This window comes from Polyodon spathula, chromosome 7 (genome assembly GCF_017654505.1).
Source record: "Polyodon spathula isolate WHYD16114869_AA chromosome 7, ASM1765450v1, whole genome shotgun sequence".
In the NCBI taxonomy this organism is placed as follows: Eukaryota; Metazoa; Chordata; class Actinopteri; order Acipenseriformes; family Polyodontidae; genus Polyodon; species Polyodon spathula.
In genome coordinates, this window is record NC_054540.1 from 26,797,996 (window position 1) to 26,825,589 (window position 27,594).

Here is a 27,594-nt window from a genome sequence, read left to right on the forward strand (position 1 = left end):
TATATATATATATATATATATATATATATATATATACATATATATACACACACACACACATACACACACACACAAAATGTGTATGCCAGTAAGCACATAAATTCAACACATTTACTGCCCTTCAAACGTTACTTAAATACAGTACTTCACTTTGGCATCACGAATACCAGTTTCAGAAAGACACAATAATATTAAACCATACAGTACTTAAATTGACAAGACATAAGTCACAAGCACTACCTTTTCAACCAGAACAGAAATTTGAATAATTTAGCAAAGACATTTTGCCACAAGAGATCCCAATGGCCCTTTTCCAGTCTTTGAATGGTTACAGTGTTGGGTGACTTTGCTATGGAAATAAAATTGACATTTAATCAACATATGAAAGACAGATTTAAATCATTAAAATTGACCTGAACAATGTTTCACTGATAACATATTGTCTACCAAGCACTGTGGATAAGAAATAAAAACAAGTACAACATGATTGTACAATGTTTAAAAACGATAAAAACGATAGCAAGAGAAGACAACAGAATTTAAATATTTCAAAAAACATCATTCCTGTAGTGTCCTTCACAAAGACCTCTGACTAAATTACTGGAACCCATTGCCATGGAAGCTTAATGAAATTGAATTATAAAAACAAAAACCTACATGCTGTTTGCCTTAAGGTTAATGCAGTGGCTCAAACTGTTAGTTCAGCTTTTTGTTTACTGACAAAACATTGTAATAATGTTGCTAAAACCAACAACTGCCTGGATATTATAACACTTTAGGCAATGTAACTGAGTCTTACATACAGTGATGTCTTCAGAAATTAACTAGCGCTGTGCTGAGTCGTGACTAATGACCATTACATATCTGACACTAATCTGCTTGGCAAGCTGCTAAAACACTCCATCACATTCTGGCATTTGCAAACACGTGCCAGTGTATTTTACAGGAATCGTTGAATTGTACAAACTGTTCCAGAAGAAACAACAAAAAATAATTTTGGACACTAAAACAATAAGCTGCATCAACCCCTACATGGACAGAAGAATTCAACTTAAGAGGAGACTGTGGCAAATTTTCAGACCTCAGTTTTCACCAACTATTATTAAATACCTTCACCAGACCACCAACCTTGTATCACGTCTACAGCTCCTTGTATTCCATCTGAGCACAGTCTGTCCAAATGTGCATCGATTCTTAGATTTAGTGAGATTAAACTTCAAGGTGGTTTGATTTTAAGTAAATCATCTCCCTCAGTAATGGGGTTAGATGGAAACTTGAGGTATGTCACGGTTGGCTACACAGAGGATCCAGTCCCATTTCACATGCCACTATTAACCAGTTGCTTGTGAGTAAAGTGATGGGTTAATGGAGAGTAACAATAAATATTTGACCAATTCCATGAAAATATCAAATAAGCCATCTAACGTGTTGAAAAATGAGGATTCAATATACTGAAGCAAAGTTAGGTAGACACAGTATTGAAATGTACTGCATGTGTTAACCTGGGTGACAGGACGAAGATTACATCTACAATTACATTTAAAAAGAGCAAAACCAATGAGAATAAAAATTGTTTTCTTCCCGCTCAGTCTTAATTTCGGTTGAGCTGCTGGCAAGAGCCTGATTAAAGCAAGATCCTGGGATAGGATGTTGCAGGGGTCATAATTTACAAACTTTCATCCTGAATTGTGCAGTTACAGTCTTGTTTCTAGGGAGCTTCATGCTGCACTCTAGAAAGCTTCTTCCTCCCTGTGACGAGTCAAAGGGGTTTCGGTCTGCAATTCAGCCTCCCAACAATAGAAGATAGACTCAACCCAAGGCTTTCCTCACCCAGATCACATGACCGTGACATAAGTCACCTTTATGGGGGCACCATCTTGGTGAGGGGCGGAAGTGCGTATGTAGATCCCGGCCACTGGAGTCATGTGAAGTTTAAGAACACCTGTCATACAGGGATTAATGTTCCACTGGCTACAGGTGCGGGGCTTAGCATATAAAAGGGGACATGCTGCTGTGCTCAGGGTTGGTCCTTGAAACACAGGAGGAGTCTGTGAAGCCTGAGAGAGCCTGAGCCTGAGCCTGAGCCTGAGCCTGAGGGAGCCTGAGCCTTTTTCTGTGTAAGTCCTAACTGTCTGTTTGTTTGTTTCCTGTTTCTTGTTTTTCTTCGGTCCTTCCTCACATGACTGAAATGACAGCTGAAGACAGTACCTTTCAATAAATAAAAAAAATAATAAATATGTATTCCTTCTAGGAAATTTTGATTTTTAAATAAAAGAAACATTTGTCAGAACAATGTTCTTGTAAAAGCACGCAGACCTGTTTCGAAGCCAGGAAGTCTTTGTATATGAAATGGTTGAATAGCTATGGTCTTACCCACATCAACAAAGACTTATGTAATGCATCTACATGTGTTGTATGTACTTTTGGATAGACAGATATTCTTATCCTATTCATGCTTAGGTATGTCTATCGACATTGCTCGCAATTCAGTTTATTTAGGTATAAAACCTATATTTAAAAAATATATATTTTTAAAGTGTCTGATTGTAGCTTTGCACAAAGCAAAGTTACCCCACATACAAAACAAAAAACTATTATCTGCAGCCCACTGTATTTGTTCCACTGTTGCCACATATACATTCAAGTACTTTTGATCCCATAAACATGTATTAAATTAGGAGGTGCAGAAGTCAAAATCCCTTTTGAAGAAAATGTAGGATACCAGTGAACAGAATAGATTGCATAAAAACTGAATCTTTAAATACGTTAATTGTGGTTCAGAACTTCAAATTGCACATATTTGAAAAGCTTATGAATTCTGGTACCAAATACACATACTGTGCACAAAGGTTAAACACTTGAAATTTGCATCAATATATGCTAAACCGTCAGAAGATTACACCCTTCATTTACAGTACGTCAGTCCTGGCAATGAAAAGTGTAGCTATGGAAACCTTTATACTACCTTGTCATCAGGGGGAAAAGTCACCCTGGAATTACGCCAGCCAGCTTTCTTTCAAAAACAGGACTTGGACATAGATCCAGAAGCCATTCATACTGTGCAGGCAGAAAGCCGGAATAAAATTGGCTAGTGTGAGAATAGGCTTTTAGAATGCCAGGAGACCACAGGTAAACAAACACTACACAAGGAATGTGACACTGAGGTCAGTGCAGGAAGTACACATAAAGGGGGTTCCTTTCCATTAAATATGACATGATTGATATCTTTTAACGAAATGGAACTGTACAGGCATAAACAAACGGAACAGTCAAAAATATGAGTTTCCTGTGGAACTAAACCTATCCCTTGACTTAACGGAGGTCTACTTCCATCCCAACAGTCCAGCCTTTCCTTTCATGCTAATCCCAGGGAAATGCTGCACTTAGAATGATCTTTTAACTTCATGCGAAGTTAACCTCGTGCATAATTTACATTTGTACTGTAGATGCGTACTTTGCGTGAGCTGCTAAATTACTTACTTGAGAGCTGTCTGGTAGTGATAAATGGCTTCTGGGTTTCGTCCTTGGTCTTTCAGGAAGTTGGCATAGTTGTAGTGTACCTTGGCATTGTGGGGCAAAGTCTGAATTCCAGATCTGTGGAGAGCAATAATGAGTGCTTATGTTTATTCACTCAGAATTTTCAGAGCGCTTGGGGGTGTGGTCTTGAAAGATTGAGAAAATACACCAGAGCTCAGTAAATATTGAAAACCTGGGGTGATCTTCCAAAAGTAAAAGGAGGAGACCGAGAGTTCTAAACCTAAAAGGACCAAAGAGGCGAAGTTAGAATCAATCCTAATTATCGCAGAGAGCAACTGACAAACCTGACACTATTCAAAGTGGTCCGGTCACATGGCTGAACGCTCTGAGCAAATAAAAAATGACAGTCAAAACAAAGACTGAGTATGATACCATATTTTGTTTTCCAAGTTACTGAAATGGAGAACTGCACCCAGTTCCAAACTGTAAGCTGCATGGATGGTAGTTTTCTATTAACTAATCCAACTATTGTATATCAGGAAAGCTGTTTATCAAAAGACTTCACAGCTCACAGGTATATTGACAAATGGTTCTTCTTCCCCGTTCTAATAGAAGACTGTAGGGGAGGGTTGCATAAAAAAAAAGAAAGTTTAAGCCTACAAAAAAAAGTTATTTTGAGGTTGGCCAGCTTTGTCTACAGCTTTACAATGATGAAATAATGGAAGAAAAAAAATCCAATTTGTTTCTAATCAACATCTAACTAAACTTTCATTAACGTAAATCGGGGAAAGTTAATATAAGCATCAAAGTTTTTAAAATACAAAGTTGGAAGACGTAGAAAAGCAAGTTTAAAGATAACCACTCAAACTGCCAATACCGGTAGATACCATGCTTTTTGAGTTTATCCTTTATTAAAAATACAAATGAATATGACAGCATCTTTGACAACACATTTAAGATTTAGTAAATATATAATAATATGCAGTATGTTCTTTGTATATCTACCTGAAGAGAGATTCTCTGGAAAGCCAGATTTCATTCTGCTTCACTGTCTTCCATGAAAACAGCAGCAGAAGCAGCAGCATGGACACAGTCAGGGCCGTCGCTCCCCATTTACCCACCAGGGTGCACAGCTTGTTAAAGCCATGGACCACCAGGATGCAGTATCCCATGCTGCAATGGAAAGGAACATAATGAGGGTTAGTCAAAATTGTTTGCCAAAGCTCTTGTCTGGAGGACTAACTCACACACATGCTAATATTAAATGCCTCATTTAACATTACCAATAATAATAAAAAAGAAATTTAGCTTTTCCCCCTTATATTTCTTCAAGAGTACATAACTTTCATGTTCCCTCTTTGATCATTGCAGACTTTGTTCTGTTTGTTTTTTATCCTAAGAGATACAACATTTGACACTGTGTAGTTTCCATTATGTTGATATTTTTTCCTAGCACACACACGGTGCTCTTTTTTAGTAACACAGGCAGCAGAGGGACTGTGAAGCATCACTCCTCTTTGCAGCAGTAAACACATTCTGCTCACCTCATTTCACTTCCTTCTGGGTCAAACTGGGTGCAAAAAACAAAACAAAGAACTGCTCACTCACTGCAAACATCATAAATACTGAGCTAAAACTTAAAAACTACAGTACGTCAAGTAGACCAAAAAAGATAAAGCAATTAGCCACAACATGTGTCTAGTTGGCTAATTACTTGGCAGTACAGATTTCACCAAAGTAACAACTCAGCAAAGATCAGACTCACAAAAATACCCACACTCAACCATTACAAGAGAATAATATAACATTGGTTAAAATTGCAAAGCCACTGCATGAAATAATACAGTACATATACACTACAGTTGCCTTGTAATCCCCCAACTCCTAAAACCTTGATAACTAAAAACTGGTGCTCTACATATAGTACTTTTTTAAACAAGTACTGTTTATCCATAAGGTTTGTTGTTTAGCATGTGAACTTGGTAGACAGCGTGCTAATTCAGACAGAGTGCACCAAACACAATATGCCAGATGATGATGCAGATGAGGCAAAAACCGACTGCACATGAGCGCCAGCATGCCTACAGGGGGCACCCAGTACAGGGATGATGAAATGCTGAATGCTAAAAATAACAGTCAGGGATGCATCCAGGAATAAAATGCCAGTCGACAGAACATCTCTACAAATCATAAATATGCAGCAGTTGAGAAATTCACAAAACGTGTGATGAACAATATAAAGGCAGCGATATAAAAGTTTGCTTTAGCTCAACTGCTTTGGTTTCTACTTGAACTCAAAGTCAAAACGTTCAAACAGCCATTACATTCCAATACTTGAAATAAGTTCCTGGCCGAATCCCTTTAAATGGCTCTCAATGATTGAATGTAAAAACATAGTTGTCTTAGACGGTAACAATAATGTGCATTGTAGGGACCCTAGTTCTGGTTCATGACAATAACTCTTCACCCTCCCTATAATGCTTGCACTAGCAGCCAAACATCAGAGTTGCTATGGGTTTTCTGCTATAATGAAGGTCACTGAGGTGTAAGGGTTATGCAAATAGTTAGAAAATCAATATGTAGAAAAAATAATGGCTATGCAGATTAACCTACGTGCCATTTAAGTTTGTTGATATACTGTACACTCTCTCCAGGATGATTTATTGGCATTTAGATGGTGTTAACTATAGAGATGTTGAATACATTGTCAACACAATGAAAAAGATTGACTGCCGTGCATTCAGAGCAGTTTCTTGATTTCTAATTGTCCCAGTTTAGAACAATGCAGCCATTTCAATTCACTACTGTAACAGCGATCTATGGTGCAAGTGTGTTTCTACTGCAAACAAATTAATATAATTTCTAAACATAAATGACTATTCAGTGATTATTTTCTTTCTGCATTTAGCATGGTCTAAATTTGACCATTAGTGGAGGCACTGTATAGATACTAAACAGAACTAGCCTCACTTTGGACAGTATACTGCACTTCCAGCATACGCTTGGCTGCTGACAAAGATATTTAAAATAACAGTCAGCTGTATGGAAAGACCGAGACAACAGAACATGGAAACAGTTCTTAATGTTGGTTTAATAACCTAGCAGAATTATCCAACACAGCAGGGCTTTTCTGAGATACCTGACAATTATCCAATAAGATGCCCACTGCTGAGGCCATTTATGCTATTAAAAACCAAAACTGTATTTATGGACCAAGATGTTTTAATGTGTTTATAGGGACCTGTATCATTAAGGCTATGAATTTCTAAATTTGTGTTCAAAATGCTGCCTCATTAAGGCAAACTATACCAGTTTAATGAGCCATGGAAATAAATGCAATTTAAGAGTAACTGGAACATATTAAACAGGTGTCATTTCATAAGGTGTGATTATAAGTAGTAGTTTATTTATTTATTTGTTTTACCTACTTTAACTAAATGAAATAACCATAGTGGAAAACAGGGCCCATTGACACTTACAATAGCAGTGCTAAATCCAAGGAGGTTGTTATTATGGGATTTTTTGGCAACACAAATTTTTTTATTATTATTATTATTACCGTGTAAAATCATTCCAGTTTATTTTGTTTCTTGCCTTCCCAGACTGAAAGTCCACCTGTCACCACTTCATGCGTGTTCTCAGAAATGTATATACACAGAATTCTGCCCAGCTCATTTCCTCCTGATGCCTTTAACTAATCTGGTTTTAGTACAATAATCTTTGATTTCCGAGTATCATTTTAATATTTCAAACCCACCCATAATTGTTTTGTAACATTTCAAAACCATCTGGGATAGTCAGCCTGCAGAACAACGATACAAAATAAAATGAGAAGTGAAGAGTCTTCTGTTATAAGTGAGTTTTCAGTTCTGAGAGATCTACAGATCAAAAAAAGTTGGTGAGGACTGGTATATAACAAAATCTATACAGTAAATGAAACTGCCCTTATAACAGAAGGCTCTTCACTTTTCATTTTAGTCTTGGATATCTTGGGCTGAACTCACAGTCTTAACATTGTAAAAATATTCAGCTATAAAAATCTGGTAAGTAAATATGGACTGTGCATTAATTACTCAAAGGCTTGGCAAGTGATGATCATATCCTACACTAAACAATACATTACATTATGTAAATACATTGAGTTTCAGATTTTACCTTAGCTGTGAATAAATAAACAAACAGTAGGTTGTTATGTTAAGTTGCCCACAGTGACCCCGCTGTTTTTACTACTGTCTGTATTTCTCATTATTCCTCCACCAGGATTTCCATTGTAAACACGTACTACAGGTGGCATCCTTCCTGGAATAGGTTAAGTACCAGAGAAAATATCACTGCCCCTAGTAAAGGTTCAATAGTCTTACTTTCGTTTCATACATTTCCAGAAACAATACAAAGACAAAACTGGGAGGACCAAACTATCTAATTTCAATACTTCATAATAGGTTCAAGAAAAAAATGGTACAGCTATAGGACTAAAACAACCTCCACTTTAATCCATATGATTTATGTTATAAGATACTATACAGGAGCAAGGCTAACAGCTTTAATTCTTGACAGACCTAATTATATATGCCCCCCTCCAGTCTGGGAATACAATACAAATATTTACTTAAAGCAGAAGCCAAGTTTCAGGACAGATTGCATTTGTTAATGAACCCTGTGACCTAAAAATGTCCTTTTAATTGGGCCAGAGCATTTTATATATACTTCTCTCTTTTGTCAGGCATAACAATTAATAATCTAGTAAATGGCTTGTAAATGGTGTCTGAGTATTACGGGTCAATCCTTACTAAAGGTCTTCGCATTGACAAGCTGTTATGTTTCTATTTGCAATAATTTCACAGGGCTAATTTAATAAAGGCTTCTCCAGCCTGTGTGTACCTTATGAACCTGCGATTAATTGGTAATTACAACTCTCTGCAGTTTATTTTTTTTTATTACCTTGCCTTTCAACATCATATAAAAAGAAATGTCCACTTCAACTTTTAAATATTTCTTGAGGCTTTTTTTTTTTTTTTTGCCCAACATGGCAACATTTATTTTAATACATACACACCTTAATTAAACTGGAAAAGAAAATCCCTGCAGAACAGGTGACATTGCCTGGCTGACTCAGATTAAAGCACAGACGTTTGCGAAGCGTGTCACTGAGTATCGGCTTTAGTAATGCTGCTGGCTACGTGTCAGGAAATAATATAATGCTGAAACAGTGAAGTATCCCATGGGAAGTGGAATGAACCAACACAATTGAAAATGTCTAATTTAAAAGCAATTAAACACAACACTATTTCAGTGTATTAATGAGCAAATGGAAAACCTTGTGATTACATTTATATCTATATCTATCTATAGACACACACACACACTTTATGTACAGTACACTCTGTTTATAAGAATTATTGATTTAAGAATCAACCGCCAACCACATATAGTGATCAGAACCACTGGGACAAAATCATTCTTATAAACCATGCTAAAATACTCTGCTTGTAAGAATCACTTTGGGGTAAATTGACTGCATGTAATACGATGCTGTAACAAGTGCAATGACGTGTACCACCAATAAAGCTGTTTTTGAATTTGATTACACCTTGCGTGATTAGGCACGTACACAGCATGTGCAGTATAATCCCAGGTCCACAGCGACTCCCAGTGGTAGTTCTGACAGTAAAATACCGTACTGTAAATGTCATTTGAATTCAAAGGGCATTACGTGTAACACCACACGCCAGTTAAACTAGGCACCCTCATGATATGATCGCTTGTCAAGTATACTGTAGTAAAATATGATTCTGCAGCCTTGAGTAAACATAATCGTGATCATATAACAAGCTGCTTACCCAGAAGGACTTGTTTTGAAGTATTGTCCTCAGTGATTGAGCACCATTGACATTTGTATACTGTATTTAAACTGCTGATGCGTGGAGATATGCTTTTGCTAATTGTAATCATATCAGTCCACTTTTAAGAATCAACCGCTTATAAGAATCTAATCACCCGGGACTAATTGTATTACAAAAACATCAGGCAATCACCTGTTCTAACCATGACTTCTTGGCGATTATAAAAAATAAAATTAAAAAAATCCTGGTGTAGTTATTTCGAGATTGGAAAGAGAGAGCTAGCATTCTAATTTTTTATTTGAGCAAATACACACTTGGAGGAGTTAACAGATGCGTCACCATATTGCCCTGGGGCTGATATACCTTAAGTAACTTTCTGAAAAGACTCTCATCATAAAAAGCAAAAGACAATTTCAAAAAATTTGCTTCACAGCCCTTGCCTTTAAGCCCCAGGCCTGTTATAAATGTTACTCAGAGCGGTTGGCTGAGATGATGGTCTGTGAGTGGAATGAGTTCAAATGGTTTGTGCATTATAAACCGCATGAACATTAACTCTTTCTAAAAACATCAAAGGACATGTGCATCCGAACAGAATTAGTCTTGCCTACCTAAATAGCAGGACAAACTTAATTTCTTCAAAATTCATCCCAAACAACAATCATTGTTTAGAAAGATGCCTTTGACTGAACACACACTGCATGTGAATTTGTCCAAACAGTGGACAGCCTCTTCAGGATACAGCAGTCTGTTGGACAGGATGGCATTATGGGATAACCTGGACATTACTGTGCTGGATTCGTCTAAGGTTGCCAGCATCAATTTAAAAGGACACGAGACCTTACAAAAAAAGGTCTGAATCTTTGAGTATTCATTTTCTAACTGTTTCTAACAATTTCTTAACTGAGTTGTAAAGATATGGGCGTTCCATAATCGTACAAGGCATACTAGCAGCCAAAAGGTAGATCGTCATGACCTACATTCACGTAGTGCACATGTAAAAATGTAAGCTTAATATACAGACATTCATACATTCTGCCACACAGTAATGAACTAAACAGACTTGTTAGTTGTTTGATAGTCATAAGCTTTGCACACAGATGTGAATTATATTGTGGATTTTAGACCTGCTATTGTTTAGATATATTGCATAGAACTCACTAAGTCTTCTATGCCAGTGGTTTTCAACCATTTCATCTCAAGTGCCAGTGTTTCCAGCAGGGACCACCAGGTTTACCAGTAACTACGTGCAATCTTAAACTGCGGTTGTAAAACCGAGACCTACCCCATTACAGCCAGGTTTGTTGTGTCTGTACTCACTTGTTTTTTGCATCATTCTGCTGAACGGTTACTCTATGCAGCTGATGACTGCAATGAACTCAGCATGTTTGTATTTTAAATATGCTGCTTGTGTTGTGTATTGAATTGGTGACCACACCTTTAGTTGTGTACAGTTGTAATATAGGGAATAGCATGCTGCAGCTCCCATGCTTAGTGTTTTAGTGAAGTCCTGATTTGACAGCATGTAACACAGACAGCTCTTATGATTTAAATACTGTTTATTTTTCAGTAAAAAACTATTTTAAAAATTGCAGTGAGTTTGTTCTGCTATATCTACATATTAAATAACCACAGCAAGCACATTGTCATACATTTTCATTAGCACAATCTGAGAGCAAAATTTAGTAAATGGCATTTTATTTATTTATTTTTGTTTGGTTTACTGCAATCAAATAAGATGCAGTACATAGTACACTTCATAATTAGAGGCCCAAGTATTTCTGTGTGTTCTGCTTTCACATTTTTTAAATGGTCAGTTTGAGTAAATCACTTTGTTTTCCCTGCAACAGCTGACCCGGCTTTAGCACAAAGCTCACGCTACATACTGTTTTACATAATGGTAATGGTGCTCTTAAATTACTGTGCCAGCTTCTTTGGCTGAAGAGATATTATCAGCTCATTATCTAACTAGGGAATCTTGTGCAATTAAATCATACTTAAACTCCTGACGGTAAACAATGTAACAAAATCTACTATATCTGGGATGCAAGAAGCGACAGACGGAATTTTTTTTTATTTGTGTTGACTCAAAAGTTTATTTAGGCACGATTTGACTGGCGAAGGATAATGTTGGTTTATTGGAATTCACAAAAATAACTTTTTTCAGCTTGGTACGGTAACCTTTTCACTTCCTTGTTTGTTTAATTCTTGGGCTTTTTGCTGCATTACATTCATTACTTATTTTCCTGATTTTAAGTTTCCAGGTCATTTTGTTAATGGCACATGTGCAAGACACAAACCTTAAGTGTATTTGTATTTGTTGCTGTTCTTGTTCTACATTTCTTAAATGCAACTTAATTTTAAGCAGTATTACCCACATGTACCCACATGTTTGGTCAACATCACAACCTTTTGCAAATAACTGGGGTTCCCCTATTCTGCTGGTGTTAATACAGCACCTCTCTGCACTTACAGGTATTTTTTTTTTCTCGCACTTCAGTCTACTAAAACATGTGATATGCGTTTTTTTATTTATACAGACTGACATGTCGCGTTCGTAAATATTTGTACTTACTTTTAAAGAGATAGGCAGCATTTTTGTACCTAACCCCTAAAAACAGCTGTGAAAATGTTTTTTTTTTCTTTGTTTTTGCATTTGTAACTGCATTTTGCATTTGTCAGGCGCATGGCATTATAATTTTTCATTTCTCTGTGATTCAGTGGTGCAAACAGATTGATACATTACAATGATGCAACTGAGGGAGCATTGTTTTTTGACGAATCATATCATCATAAAGAACCACTGTTCTAGGGAATGTAAAATGTACATTTGGCAAATGCAAACAGGGCTTTTGAAGACCTACTTCAACCCCCACAGATCCTTCAGCAGAGGATTTTTTTTTTGTTTTTTTCTTGATTGCAGCAGAGTCTGACCTTGTACTGAGTTGCTAGCAGGCTCTGTGCGCTAACCACCACTATCGAGACTGACACCTAAGCAATTCCCTGTGGACCAGCATTCATTAAAAACCACCTTAGTTAAACAGAGTTTAAGTGGGTCTGATTCACAAAGCTTTATTAGTGAAACTGCTCTTGACTATCGGTTTCCTGAATTCCAAACAAATTTTACAGAAATCCAACAAAACATACAAAAGGGCCTAATTTACTAAGGAGCGCTAAAAATGAGTGTGCACATTAATGGAAATTAGCATGCATGTTATTTGGTGCCCAATTTACCATTGCAAATAGCATACACGCTATTGATTAAAGCAGGGGTCGGCAACGTTTTTGGGTGCCAAAAAACCCAGCAACATCTATTTAAGATGTTGGCGTTCCAGGCAAAAAAAAAAAAGGGGGGGGGGGGGGGGGTATTTACAGTAAATTCCAAATTTAAACAATACCAAAACTAACAACTACAACCAGAGACAACAAATAAATTCTACGAGAGAAACACACATGCAGGGGCTGAGCTAAATACTCACCAACACAGATGGATAGTATTCACAACCATAACATTACACCAAAACAAAACATTACCTACTTAAACTTACACAGGCAATTAATATCCATAGCGTTGAATACTGCAATGCAAACTTTGTTTAACACCTACATAAACACTATAATAATAAATAATAAAGTAGCTCTCATCCTTTGTGCTCTACAGTGGCTTCCTTGTCCCTGCTTCTGACTGCTAAGTTTGGATGTATCAGGCTGGTATTTTCTTATCGTCAGACGCAAACACACATCAGAATGGTCAGTGGTCAGACTGCTTCTAACTGGACTTAGTATAGTTTTCAATTTTGAAAACTCCTGTTCACAGCGGTAAGTAGAAACAAAGGCTGACAGCAAGGCAAAAGCTACTTTTTTCATGCAGGTGTACTTCAAAGGAAGGGAAGACAAAAATTCTGTGGTCTTGAGTTGCCAGCTGCTTTCTTTTTCAAGCTCACCTTGCAGTGATTTGAACTTTGATACTCAGATGCCTCAGCTTTGGAAGTCAATCAGTTCCAATTCAATCCGTCAATGTTCATCCACTCAAAATACAAAAGTTTGATGTCGCTTTCCTCCATATTGTCAGGGTTCACAAGAAATGAAAACATGGATTCCTTTGTCTCGAAAGTCTTGGAATTGTCTTGAACTCATTTTCAAGCTATCTCATACAGTTGCATATATTCCCAGCGTTCACTCGAAGATCCTCTGAATGGGTTTTCACAGTGGGGAAGTAATGAAAGGTAGATGTTTTGATAACTTGCCAGAAAAAGATAACTTAGCACAGAAATCTTTCCAGTCTTCATACAGCTGAAGTACGGTTTTCTCTGTTCCTCGTAGTTTAGTATTCCAGTTGTTTAAGTGTGATGTGATGTCTGTCAGAAACATAAGTTTATTTAGCCACTTGTCATCAGTAAGGTCTGCATATTGTTGACAACTTTCTTCTCCAAGAAAGAGCTTGATGGGTACAAGACAAGCAACAAATCACCTGAGCATGCTACCTCAACTCAACCAGCGTATATTACTGTGTAGCACTAAATATCCAAATAATAATATATTTTTATATAGCGCCTTTCATAGTGGACCACCATCACAAAGTGCTTTACAAGATATGAGACTAGGGTGTGTGAACTATGCATCAGCTGCAGAGTCACTTACAAGAACGTCTCACCCGAAAGACGGAGCACAAGGAGGTTAAGTGACTTGCTCAGGGTCACACAATGAGTCAGAGGCTGAGCTGGGATTTGAACCAGAGACCTCCTGGTTACAAGCCTGTTTCTTTAACCACTGGACCCCACATCCTCTTATGCAGAATCCATATCATTCAGAAGTTTGTGGAATCTCCTGTGTGTCAAAGAAGAGCAGGCAATCAAAAGGTTGACAATTTTCACAACTGTTGTCATTACTTTGTTTTTAATCAGAAGACAAGATCTTAGCGCACAGGCTCTCCTGATGAATGATGCAATGGAAACTCATAAGAGAACATCCGATCTCAGTTTCCATAAGTTTTATAAATCCAGCTGTTTTACCCACCTTAGCAGGTGCGCCATCAGTGGTAACAGAAAACACTTTATGTAGGTCGATTTGTTATTGTGTGAAAAAGTCTTCGGCAGCATTAAGCATTAACACTCACGTTCATCTGCTTCACCGAAAATTTGGCTTTGTGCTTAGATGTGAAATGGCGCTGGACGCTGGAAGAACAAGATACCACACATTCACTTGTTACAAACAAAATACACATAATCACACTCTGGCACGTGTGCTGGGGGTTGCGGACCCCTGATATAGCACATGTGTCTACACGCTCTATCATTGAGAAGACATTTGGATAGTTAAACAGCCGATTCAGATGTCTAGACAAATCAGGAGATGTGCTGCTGTATAGTCCTGCAGAATGTTGTCAGATCATTGTTGCATGCTACATTTTGCACAACAGAGCTATCAGCAATGGTTTACCAGGAAACATATCAGACTGCTGGGTGATAATACAGGACAGGGAAGAGAAGCGAGGCTTATCAATCAATATTTCTTGTGTAAGGACAATCAAAACAATACAAAATTAAGCCACTGCATAACATGACTTATTGTGTATGCATTAAAGGAAAAAGGATTATTATTTTTTTTTTTTTTTTTAAAGAATAATTTGGCTCACATGGCCAACATATGTAATGTGTGTAGTAAATCAAGAAGAAAAAAAAAATCAAGGCATATTTCACCTTATCAATTGCAAGAATTACTTAACAATTGGTTTTTTGTATATACTACCTTATTTGTGACAAATAAACATTACATAAACACTATGGAAATAACTCCCAGGAAAATCCTCCTGTGACTGATAGGACATCCCTCCTCTCAGTCTTCGCAAAATAATTCTGTGTGCGCATGGAGGACTGACGTTTGAAGTGGAAGATGCTGAGGCTGCAGCTGTGATGAAGTATCATCCTCTGTGGTGGATGATGTATTGCTGCTGTTTCTGATCATATTATTCATCATCTCCAGACCTCCAGTAATTGTGGAATTCAGTGCTGCGATTCCTGCTGCTATCTGTTGATTTTTACTTGATCTATTGGCTGACAAATCTGTAGAGCTCTGGTCAGCCCTTGAAAAGCTTGTGTTTGTCTCTCCACAGCCTTAGTGAGATTTCTTAGTGATGCACATTTGTGGAGTCACATTGTGTTCTCTCACATATATTTCACAAAGGTGATTAAGAAATAAAATTGCACAAACCTGCAAAAAATAAATAAATAAATAAATAAAATTGCATACCGAAATCAAATCCTTAATCCGCAAGCTACTGTGTATCTCACGCAAAAAAAAGTCTGAACGCCATGCATAGCGTCGAATCATCTAGCAGCATTTAAACATGAACTGCAGGAAATGCTTTAAAAAATGTGTAATCATAAATGGTTATAAAACAAGTTGATCAATAATTCAAACTTGAGTACATGTACTGTATTATTAAAAAAAAAAAATCTACAAAACAGCTCAGACGCATCTCATTAAAAAAAAAAAAAACAAAAAAAAAACACACAACATGTCCCACCCACCCCTCTATGTGGAGACATGCCCCCGTAGTCATGGTTATGACTCAAAAAGAAAAAAAGAGATATGATCTGAAACATCATCAGTTTACATGAACGGTCTATCACAGTTTTAGGAGGCATAGCTATTCTTAAATTATGGAAAGTCCAAAAATTTAAATTAGATATTCGAAAGTTTCAGCCAGTGTGGAGATAAGTATATGTGCAGTGAAAGTGTGGTATCTCGTACTTCCAGCGTCCAGCCCCATTTCACATCCAAGCACGAAGCCAAATTTTCAATAAAGCAGACAAACGTGAGTGCATTAGAAAAGTTGTAACTAAAAATACCCTTCCTACATGGGAAAGTTACATTGCAGCTCTAGCTATAGCTCAGAAAGGCAAGTGTTTCACGGATGAAGACTACATAAAGGAAGCCTTGGTAAACTGTGCTGAGGTACTATTTCAACTATTTAAATTAAGTAATGACAACAGTTGTGAAAACAGTTGTGTCAACTTTGATTGCCCACTCTTCTTTGACACACAGGAGGTTCCACAAACTTCTGAATGATATGGATTCTGCATATGGAGATTTAGTGCTGCACAGTATGTACGACGGGTGAGTCGAGGTAATGTGCTAAAGTGATTTGTTACTTGTCTTGAACCCATCAAGCTCTTTCTTGGAGAAGAAAGTAGTCAAGAATATGCAGACCTTACTGATGACAAGTGGCTAAATAAACTTATGTTTCTGACAGACATCACATCACACTCAAATGACTGGAATACTACGAGGAACAGACAAAACTGTACTTCAGCTGTATGACGACTGCAAAGGTTTCTGTGCTAAGTTATCAGTTTTCAGACGAGATATCGAAATGTCTACCTTTCATTACTTCCCCAATGTGAAAACCCGTTCAGAGGATCATTGAGTGAACACTGGGGTTATATGCAACTATGAGACAGCTTGAAAATGAGTTCAAGACGATTCCAAGACTTTGGAGACAAAGGATCCATACAACTTTTGTATTTTGAGTGGATGAACATTGACGGATTTGAATTGGAACTGATTGACTTCCAAAGCTCAGGCATCTGGGCATCAAAGTTCAAATCACCTCAAATGTCTTTTCAATAAACCACATTTTTCACTGATTTCATATAAACACTCAAGGGTTTGTCTTGATTAGCTGCAAAGTCAGCAACTGAGTCGTTAACAATGGACATTGCTTTTACTATTAAGTTGGCATTAGTGGTTTTTGGTGGCTTATTTGTGATTCCATTTACTTCAGGAGTGGTTGTGTTTGCGTCATTACATTACTTAATTTGACTGTTGTTCTGCGCTTCTCCAGCAAGAACAGAGGTTCCCAAACTTTTTTTTGCTGTGACCCCTTCAGAGATAAACCTTTTTTGCTGCACCCCTTAATAACATCTTTTTCTGAGACAGAAAGCAACATAACACAGTACCACTATTCAAATACTTAATAAACTTGAATATAAAAGAACACCTAATTAGTCATATTTACCTCTGTGAGTATATTCAGCTTGATTTTGGAGAGTTTCAACCTCAGAGCTGTCTCTACATTTAAGGATTTCTGTACTTGTTCTTGGTGTAAATAAGCAAAGATATTTCACACAGATATGTTGAGGCAAAAAGTGAACAAGTATATAGATGGCTGTTTGTGACAATTCAGTGAACTTTTTTCGAATTGAGAGCCAGAACTGATCAACAAGCATAACTTTGAAATTATCACTCAAAACAGTCACCAGCACCGCCAATCAAATTCTCTTTTAGACTCTCGGCAATCTTGACTTTTGCTACAAAGTTCTCTGAAAATGGATTTCAAACCCAGGCAAAATCCTGCATTTATGTGCATTACTTTTGGGAAAATATACTCTATAGAATTGCGTGCAAAGCCGAGACAAATGCTCCACTATCACATCGTTAAGTTCCAGGACTGACATTCCAAAATCCATTGTGACAGAAGACAGTGTCAGGAACATAGTTACACTGTCTTGCATCACACAGCTACTTCAAAGCTTGTCAAATATGTCAGCCAAATAGCCAATAAGACTTGAAAGCGCTAGTTAAGCAAGTGCTGGTGAAGTGGGGAGTGAGAGTTCATCAAACATACGCCCCCCAGTTTGAAAACATCTGCGCTAGACGGTCTATAAATTCACCGGTGGTAACAACATTATATCAAAGAAAAGGAATTCTTCCATAGGTAACAAAGTTTCTTTTTTTAAACAGACAATACTATAGGTGCAGTTGCTGCTCTTTTAAGGCCTGGTTTATAAAACATTGTATTATTATTATTATTATTATTATTATGATAAACTAAAATGTTAAATGTTATAAAACAGCTAAGAAGATTTATTTTAAAGACAAGAGTGTGCCCGAATTGATTTTTCATTTTTTAATCTTTTTTTGCTCTGGGCAGTGTTAAATAATACTTCCTGATTAATATGTCGATTCCGTCACTCTGGAAAATTAGTTTTCCTTTTTTTTTTCCCCCATAGCTTCAACTTCTATTACTTCTTTGTGTTCCTGTGGCGGAGTGTCCCGCCCCTTTATGTTTATAAGTGTTTTATGTTGTATGTAGTGTGTTTAATGTTGGTGTTTATGTATAAAATACACGGGATATAAATATGGGTTACAAGCAAGTGTTTAAAATGTATATTTGTATTTAGGCACGAGGATTGGACAGCACTTCACATGCAAGTAAAATAATAGGTGAGCACAGGGAATTGCACTTTTTATTAATTCACATGCAGTTGTACCGACTCCAATTGAATGATTGATTAGGAGAGTCTCGGAGCTGTAAAAGCAGCATGTTTTCACTCATGAGTGGAGAACGGGATTGGAGACTGAGGTAATAATCAAAGTAATAGTTAAAATATCAGCTCACCGTGTTTGTCTGTGTAGTCCGTTTTGTTGGTCTTTTTATTTTGGCGCAAGTGCCGTGTCCTGTGTTTTGTTTGTCTTTACAACCTTTTATTTTCTGTCTGTTCATTACTAAATGCTGACAAAACCAAATCGCTCAGCTCCACCCAACTCCATCTCTCTGTTGTTTATTTTCTGGTTCCTGTTTCTGGTCTGACGTAACCCACTACAGCCGTCTTTGTGACAGTTCTGTATACAGAACTTGGCAGAGAGCTAACTTGGCAGAGAGTTCTAAACTTTCACATGTGGCGTTGCAAACCTATTTAGAATGAGATGTAAATACCAGCCACTACTGTATAATGAACAGCCATTGATGCTGATCTTATACCTGCGTTGACAGGTATGGCAGTTCTCCACGAAAGAGATGTTTAGTACATCGCATGCATCAATTCTACGCCAGAGGGAGGATATGAATTTGCAACATGTAAGCCCTAATAGTACATAGAGCCCCATATGTTCAGTTTCATGTGCATTCACATTTATTTGGGTGAAGACAACCAAATGTGTTTTTGATTGCACATTTCCTATCTTTTGGAATTTTTTTTCTGACATGAATCTGAAAAATATTGCAGCTTGACAAATCTATTCAACAACCTCATGATATTATGCATCGCCATACTTTTTATGTTATCGCCATACTTTTTATGTTATATAAGTATGCATGCAGGGTAGGTATTAGAACATCTTTTGTTTTGTCTGTCTACTGCAAATGGTAGTGTCCACCTTAAAATGTTTTTTTTTTTTTTTCTGAAATAAGACTACATGATTGGTTTGTGAAGGTTTTTAACCTGACATATTTGTTCATAAAAGGAAAAAAATAAAACAAACCCCGAGAACTACAAAACCAGGGCTGTTCTCTTCTGTGTGTTAAGCAAAGATGACTAATAGAAAATGCATGACCATGGCAATTATACACTGTATACCCCTGAAAGGTAAAGGTAACAAAACATCTGAATGCGTCCTTATCTGGTGCATCAACTTTTCAACACTATGAAATAAAAAAACATCTTGTAGAGCTTGAAGTTTGTGATTTCATACAGTACACACATTGTCTATATCCATTTATCAGCCCTTAGAGGAAATGTAAATCATTCATTTTACTAGACCCTGAGCACAGTGAGTCAGGAGATTAAACTGCTATAGGAGACTAGTGGCTACCCTGCTGTGTCTGACATTAATTTATGGGAGACATTAAAAGCATACTTTGGGGGCAGGATTATCTACTCTCCTCGACTATGAGCAAATGAATGGAGGAGGGCTCCAGGGCAGTCAGTGGCGGCTCTAAATCAACAGAAACATGAGTAGTATGTAAACATGTAGTAAAATAGAAATGGAAAAGTAATCTGTACCACTGACGTGCCCAATGGTTAAAACAATGTGGCACTGACATTTTTACTGGACAAAACTGGTAATGGAACTTGAACTGAAAATAATAGAAAAAAGCTGTGTATAAAACAGGAATGGCACCATCTCAAAGTGTGTGGTCTGTATCATTACATAGGTTTAAAGGGAACCCACTGATTGGCTAGAGACTTTCTGTCAACTGTTAGAAGAAACCAGAAATTCAATGCTGCCACTGTACTGCCTAAACTGGCAAAATATGTCCCATTTATTTTTATGTTTGTTAACATTTTGGCCCTGCACATCACGATTTCCTGGTTTTCCAAAATGTTTAAAAATAAAACATTGAAATTAACATTTGCTTTCACTCAGAACAAACTGAACACAGCGGCACTGGGGAAAGTTGGCCTGAAAGGACCTTGTCTGCGAGTCAACACATCATTCAAACATTTGGGTTATAACACTAACATTTCTAAAATGTGGAGGACTCACATTTAGTATAAAAGTAATTTAAAAGAAAGTTTGATAGTCAATAAATCACTTATTACATATAAGAACATCTTAAGACAGGGCTGGCTTTTCAACAGCATTTTATAATTACATTAGAAGTACAGGAAACACATTGGATTGGAAGGTAATGTTATTCAGACCTCTGTACAGTAGCCTGACGAATGGGGATTGTGAGAGATCAATCTAACCATTATGACATATTTACATATGTATTATGATGTATAGTGATATATAGTCTAATAAGTTATGGTTTTTGCACCTTTAAATACATTACTATTATCTATTATAATATTAAACTCATATAGGGTACAAATCATGTGTCATTACCTGGGCATGTAGAGAACTCTTTCTGCAACTACAAAGCCTACTCTGAAGAAAAGATTGCTGGCAGGAATGAATGGGAAAACCAGGAACAGAATCCCCACTAACACCTCTCTGTTGTTCATTTTCTAAAAAAGAAAACAAAAGAAACCAAAGTTGTAAGAAAACAATTTATACAGTATATCAAATTTTACAGTTGGTAAGAATGTGTTATACATAGGAGCTGGCGCCTATTAAAACCAAGGTGGACCATCATTGCAATAGCCAAACTGAATGTCACTCATGCCTACAGTACTTCTACTTGTAGGTAACTAAGGAAGGTGGCTATAAAGGTTAACTGCTAATTTATATTCCTTTCCAAATAAGCAGTGTCAAACCAAACACGTGCTTTTTCAAAACATGAAAATCTCTCAAGGTGCAACAGCCACATGTAACTAATCACACTTAAAAATGAGTGCTGCATTAAATGATTATTAGTGTAAATCGATTAATCTATTGTTTATTGCTTCGATTATTCAGATAAATACCAGCACATCACTCATTAGCGAGCAAGTCGAACCACATTTACAGATGTACCCAGTGCAGTAAATGTCTCTGTGATTGCGCTTCCTTTGCTTTTCTATTTCAGCAACAAAAAATACTCTATAATTTCTAAAGTATTAAATAAGGAATTCTCCATGTAGTATTCTTCTGATAAAAACTGCCAAAGCCAAACGATGGCAGCTAACAGATGCATTGAGACAATTAAAACAAGCCACAAATAAACTATCATTTTACAAGCAGAAACTATTTAAGTTGACCACTTCATAAGACAAAAAGCAACTATGGGTTAATTGTTGCTTTTTAAAAAAATGTTTTGCTAACAATTGAATGGTATGTAATTTTCTTTACTTGTAAAACAAAACAAAAATGGTCTAACCTTTCTATTACATTTCACAGCGGGATGTACTTTAAAAAAATAACCTGTTTGTTTTCAAATCTCAATAGTCCTTTTAATAATTATTTTGCTTTTGTAGAAGAGCTGCAATATAAACAAAAGGAGAAATGTACAGTTTATAAATCGGTGATTTATGACACTTATATAAGAATTTGAAAAGAAAGAACTTCGGCTGGCTTTCATCTATAAATAAGGTGGGTAAACTTATATTTTTTTTTATTTCTTGAGTTACATTCATATATTACTGCATGCCCTACTTGAAAAACCACCAATCAGCAACAGTTTCTGTTTGCTTAACAGCAATAAATTCTGGTCATTTATCTGTAATGAAATCTCAAGTTGAGGGCCCATTTGACCCTAAGAATCTGCATTTTGCCATATATACAATGGCTACTTTGGCCTCTGTCAGCTATTTTTGAATTATTTTACACAAGTTTAAAAAAACTGGATTTACTGTAATTGCAAACTTCTGCAAAAAATAAATAACACGTCTCTGTAAAGTAAAGCTGCACTGCCACGTTGGTACTTGTTCAAAATCGTCTTCATTCCATTCCATTGCTGTTATGCTGCCTTGTATTTACTTGGGCAATATATAGTAAGTGCCCAATATTGAAGAAGAAAAAAAAAAGAAACACTATTTATTAAATTACATATTTTATGAAAATACTTAGATACATTACCAAATACAAGTGTACAGCAGACAATAACTACTGTACTAACTTGCATTAATAAATGTCAAAATTATATTCAATGAGAATGTATCCCTATTCTGATTAATAACTTAATGTCTTCATGCTTTACAACAATCAAGACATCCCCATCATTTATAAGTACATCTTTAAGTGCAGATGTCAATTTGATCTGCATGCCATGCAAGAATTCTTCGCTTGCCCCCATTATCACTTCTTTCTTTTACAGGTTATTCCACGCCTGAGGATTAATAGTGCTAAGTATCAATCAAATCTGCATGTAAAACTATAAGTTTATTTTGTTGTGCACACTGTAACACTATATAAAGACGGGCGTGCCATTTTTTATATTATTTCTAAAAGAAAAGAAAACAATTCCTTTCCATTCCACACCTAACAGCATGTTGGCAGCAATATTAGATTGTACTGAAAAGACATTTGCGTAATTGAAGGCAAGAGGTATCTTGCAAAACATGACTTGAACCAGTCAAGAAAATTCTGAACTTTCACCCTCTAGTCCACTCCCATTTGCCCAAAGGAAAAAAAAAAAAAAAAAAAAGGTTTTCAATCACAGCCACAGCTCTGAAGACTCCAAACATTACAGCACCAGTTTATATCTGCAGCACTGCAAGGTCATGTGTTCATAGCTAGGCTGTGCACGTCAGGTTGTGAAACAAACTTAAGTCTTAGCTAGACAGAGAAGACCAATTTTGGAAGAATTCAGAACTGCATTGCAAGTCTGGGAGATCTAGGTCCAGTGGGGAAAGAGAAGGGCTTGATACCAGGATGTTCCCGGTTCAAATCCTGGCTCAGCCACTGACTCACTGTGCATGACCCTGAGCAAGTCATTAAGCTCCTTGTGCTCCATCCTTCGGATGAGATGTAAAACAAGCAAAGTCCTATTGCAAGTGACTGCAGCAGCAGTTGATGAATATGCTAAATGACCAATTAATAATAATAATAATTTCTCGATTTTCTCAGTGTCTAGCTACTGAATGCACTTTACAGGAAAAGTCTGCTGGAGAAATACAGTAGGTATGATTCTGCATTTGGTTTAGGCTGCATGTGGATCACATTCCGTTTTCAGGATGACCCTGCAATAGATGATGCTTGAAAGTCAAAAGAAGTGAATACAAAGTGCAGTGCCACAATAAAGAACATTGATTGAGTTGATACTGTTTATTATATTCTCTGTTATGTACGGTACAGTACAAACCAAGTTTAAGACCTCAAAGGTCTCTTCTTAAGATGAGAGTGGACATTTAAATAAACAGGTGTTGTTTACATGTGCTTATCCCAATGTATTACATTTGTATTTCTTCACTTACACCTGAAGAAGAATTGTTTGAGGTCTTAATCTAATAAACTGTATCCACTTTTTAACTCAATCATCGTGATTAACGTGAATAACACTAGGATTAAAAGATGAAACACTGGTATATTATAAGTGTTTCATTTCAAAGGGGATTTCCTTGTATAGATAACTAAAATTAAATTCCATAACAAGTCAAGGAAAACCAAGAAATTGATACCAGCAAAGAATTCCTCTCTAATTTGTACAACTACGCATTTGGGAGGTTTTTAGTAACATTATCCATCCTTATAGTTTAATGCTGAGTTATTTTATGTTTATAAAGTAGACATGTTATGGATTTATAAAACAGCTCTGCGTACAGATCCTGCTCGTTAATGTTAAAGGATTATACAGCTTGATGTGATTCAATTACATTTTCACAGGAACACTTTGTTCGACATGACCTCATTCAAATCAAACTCACTCATTGTTAAATGTTAAACACAATTTAAAAGCAAGCATGGTAGAAAGTGATACCAAGCCTGGTTTTCAAAGCACAGACAGTCATTTATTACACACTGTTTGACATCAGAACAGTGTACAAAGTCATCATGAATAGCAAAAGGTATAATTAGGGCTTCTGTTTCAGGTTTTTATTAATTAAATTTTTCTGTGCTTTTAGCTACTTTAGAGTTTTATGAAAAAAAAAACAATTCAGGGCTTTCGCTTTTCAGTTTATTTTACAAATAATAAAATCATTAAAATGTGTTTTTAATTGAAAACATCAGTAAAAATCTGAAATGATCAGTATAAACACTTTATATGTAAAATATGATGCGTAGCAGTTCTGGGTTTTGATTAAGTTTAATGTCAGGCCACATTTTCCCAACTTAACTGTTACCTTGCGAACGTTTGGGCAATCGCTGTGCTGACGAAATAGTGTCTACAGAAGGCATGAATGTTACATCAGCATCAGCCAGGATTATTCACCTTGAAATCATAAAAATAAAAGAAAAATTGACAGAACTGCACAGTCCAAGCCACTGGGAGACGCATCAAAAATCACACTGGAGATTTCCATCAATGCATTCCATAAGTTTACCAACTAAAGCATCATCATTTTCTGTTAGATATTTATGATATAGATTATATATAGATATATAACTAGATATTTATTTTTAAGATTGTCAGCGTTAGGCAGTGTTTAACTGATGGACAGTACTGTCACACCGCCAATACATACCTCTTTGCAATAAACGGTGGCTGTCCAGCAAAGCACAGCTCTCTGACAAACTCATTAACACATTCTGCACTCTCTTTTATTAAAGTGTGTGTAAAAAGCCGCGGAAAATGATATCTTGTCTCTCAGTTCATGTTCATGTTTTAGTTTCATTTGTTGCTTATTTTTCTATGTTGTTATTCAGTTAGCACAAACGGGTACCCCAGTGCAGCAGTATTTGCAACGCTATGCATCCTCTGTTTCATCTGAGCCACTTATGCTATTGGGCTTTTTGTATACTTCGAAACATTTGTTTTCTTTTGAAAACAACTTATTTGCGTTTTCTCCCCATTCCTCATCAACTCAAAATATTAGTTTTTCGTGTCAGCATTTCAATAAATTTTTTTAACAAGCTAGTTACTAAACCTAATACAAAAATGAGACTTTGATTGGCCAACAGAATCAGAAGATAACTTGTTTGTGAAAGGAGAACCAATTTGAATGTCCTCTGACGTCTAAATGTGTCTGCTGTATAGAAGGATGCAGTGCAAGGCTGATTATTGCAATGTCGAAGTCAAAATAAAACAGCACTTTAATCAAAATATTGTGCATTTCCTATAAACTAGTACAGTGACAATCCTTATGATCACAGACAATCTTCTGGGGTTTTTGTGTTTTTAGGCATTTTTTTACATTTCGCCACAATTTGCGATTCCGTTTAAAATTCCAGGAATGTGTAAATATTCCCTATCAAACTGTAATATAGCTGTAAATCTCACGAGCAGGAACTTGTTTCGAATTGTAATCTGATTTTAAATCTCGCAAGCGTGCTACAATCCTCCAATAAAAATGTAGGAATGTGCTGCCACTCAGTAGTTGGGGAGGGTTTAAAGTATTCAGAACAAATCAATGCAAGATACAAATCAGGAAGGAGGGACATTGCCCAGCTACACTTGGAAAGTGTGTTTTTTTTTGTTTACAGAATGAAGGAATGAAGTCAATGTGAACTGAATAACCATTTCCAGTGTTTTTCCGGTTATTGGTTATACTCTAATTTCATTTTTTTGGTTTCAGGGGTTGTGACAGGGTGGTCACGTCACGTGTGTGGGTAAATGCTACTTAGGCAATACAGAAAGACATGAGAGGGGGAGTTGAAACGCCAGCACAGGCGCACAGGGTTTATTCATACAAAAAAAAAAGTAAACAAAGAGGTCATGTGCTATTACCAGCGATGGCAACGCACAGAGGACACATACAGCAAGCTGTACAAAAGGCAAAATAAAACACAGTACAAAAACTACAAATAAAAGGTGCCACACAGTGCGAGTGCTAGCCTTATAAACGAGGCATCCCGCTCTAGGAACCGGCTACACTACGTAACCCTCGCTATACATTACATGGGATCACTATCCCCTAAACTAACCTACTTATGAGCCAGTATTCATACGACGACTCCTGCTGCTTTATACGGCCTTGGCTGGGCATTGTCTTCACAAGCACCGCTTGCAGTTTCATGGTTGCGCAGCGGTCGCTCCTGCAGAGCGAACGTCATCTCCTCCTGATAGCATGCAGCTCCCCTCCGTAGCATGGCGTTGCAGTTGCCCCAAGCGATCTCCACTGGATGTTTTTATGCTGACGGACACGCAGTGGAGACCCGCCCACCTGCTGATTGAGGATTGGCACAGCCAATCACTCGCTGCCCTTCCTCTCAATGAAACCTAGCAGGCAGCACGTCTCAACTAAGCGCTCCTCTGTAAACAATATTTAATCAAACAAGTCAACTCCAAAAAGGCCAAACAATAAACCCATTTCCACATATAGAATTACATCAACACTAATTCCCACCTGTGCAGGGCAATTGCCCGACCACAAGGGGTGTTTTATAGATTTTTTAGTGGTTAAAACCGAACAATCAGAAGTCCTAGATATAACATATTCAGGAGTTCAAATAAAGTATAAACTGGGGTACAATATTACCTCTCTTTAAATCAGGGAGCAGGGGATAAACTGCTTTAAATGTATTGACCAGGGTTTTGCAATCAGAGCCTGTGTTCAAAAAGTAAAACACCTGACTGCATTAAGCTGTCTGTTGTCACATGTATTCATTGCCTTGAATACCAAAGTAATTGTAAATGTCCTCTGGAGAAATAACTCAAAACAATACTTCAGTGTCTGACCCAATACAAAATATAAATATATAATAATTTCTCATTTTTGCAACAAAACATTCATTTGATATAAGGATCCTAGGGTCACAGAATGTTTGCACTTGATCAATCTTTCTTTTTATAAAATGACTACAGTAATGATTTGTATGCAGTAAAATACTTGCCTATCAAAACAAGAAAATGTACTATTACTCCAGGTACCACAATCTCCAAGTATTTTGCATGAATGAAATTAAATGCTTTGAAGTAAATGTCCAGCCGGTGGTGTTGGTGGATATATTCAAATACTGTACTGTTTGAACCCCAGATATCTAAAGAGGATGTAACACACCTTTTTGATAGCACTAGAAGACAGCTCAC

General features: G+C 36.8%; 1 protein-coding gene across 1 annotated transcript in view; it reads right to left on the bottom strand.

Annotated features, from left to right (window-relative positions):
- Window positions 1-27,594, bottom strand: part of LOC121317823 (protein O-mannosyl-transferase TMTC1-like) — a 95,180-nt gene that overhangs the window by 23,718 nt on the left and 43,868 nt on the right. The window contains exons 8-10 of the mRNA XM_041253926.1: window positions 20,934-21,055; window positions 4,483-4,650; window positions 3,481-3,594 (exon numbers count right to left, since the gene is read on the bottom strand). Coding sequence (XP_041109860.1) covers window positions 3,481-3,594; window positions 4,483-4,650; window positions 20,934-21,055 — 404 coding nt within the window. The remainder of the gene's footprint in view (window positions 1-3,480; window positions 3,595-4,482; window positions 4,651-20,933; window positions 21,056-27,594) is intronic.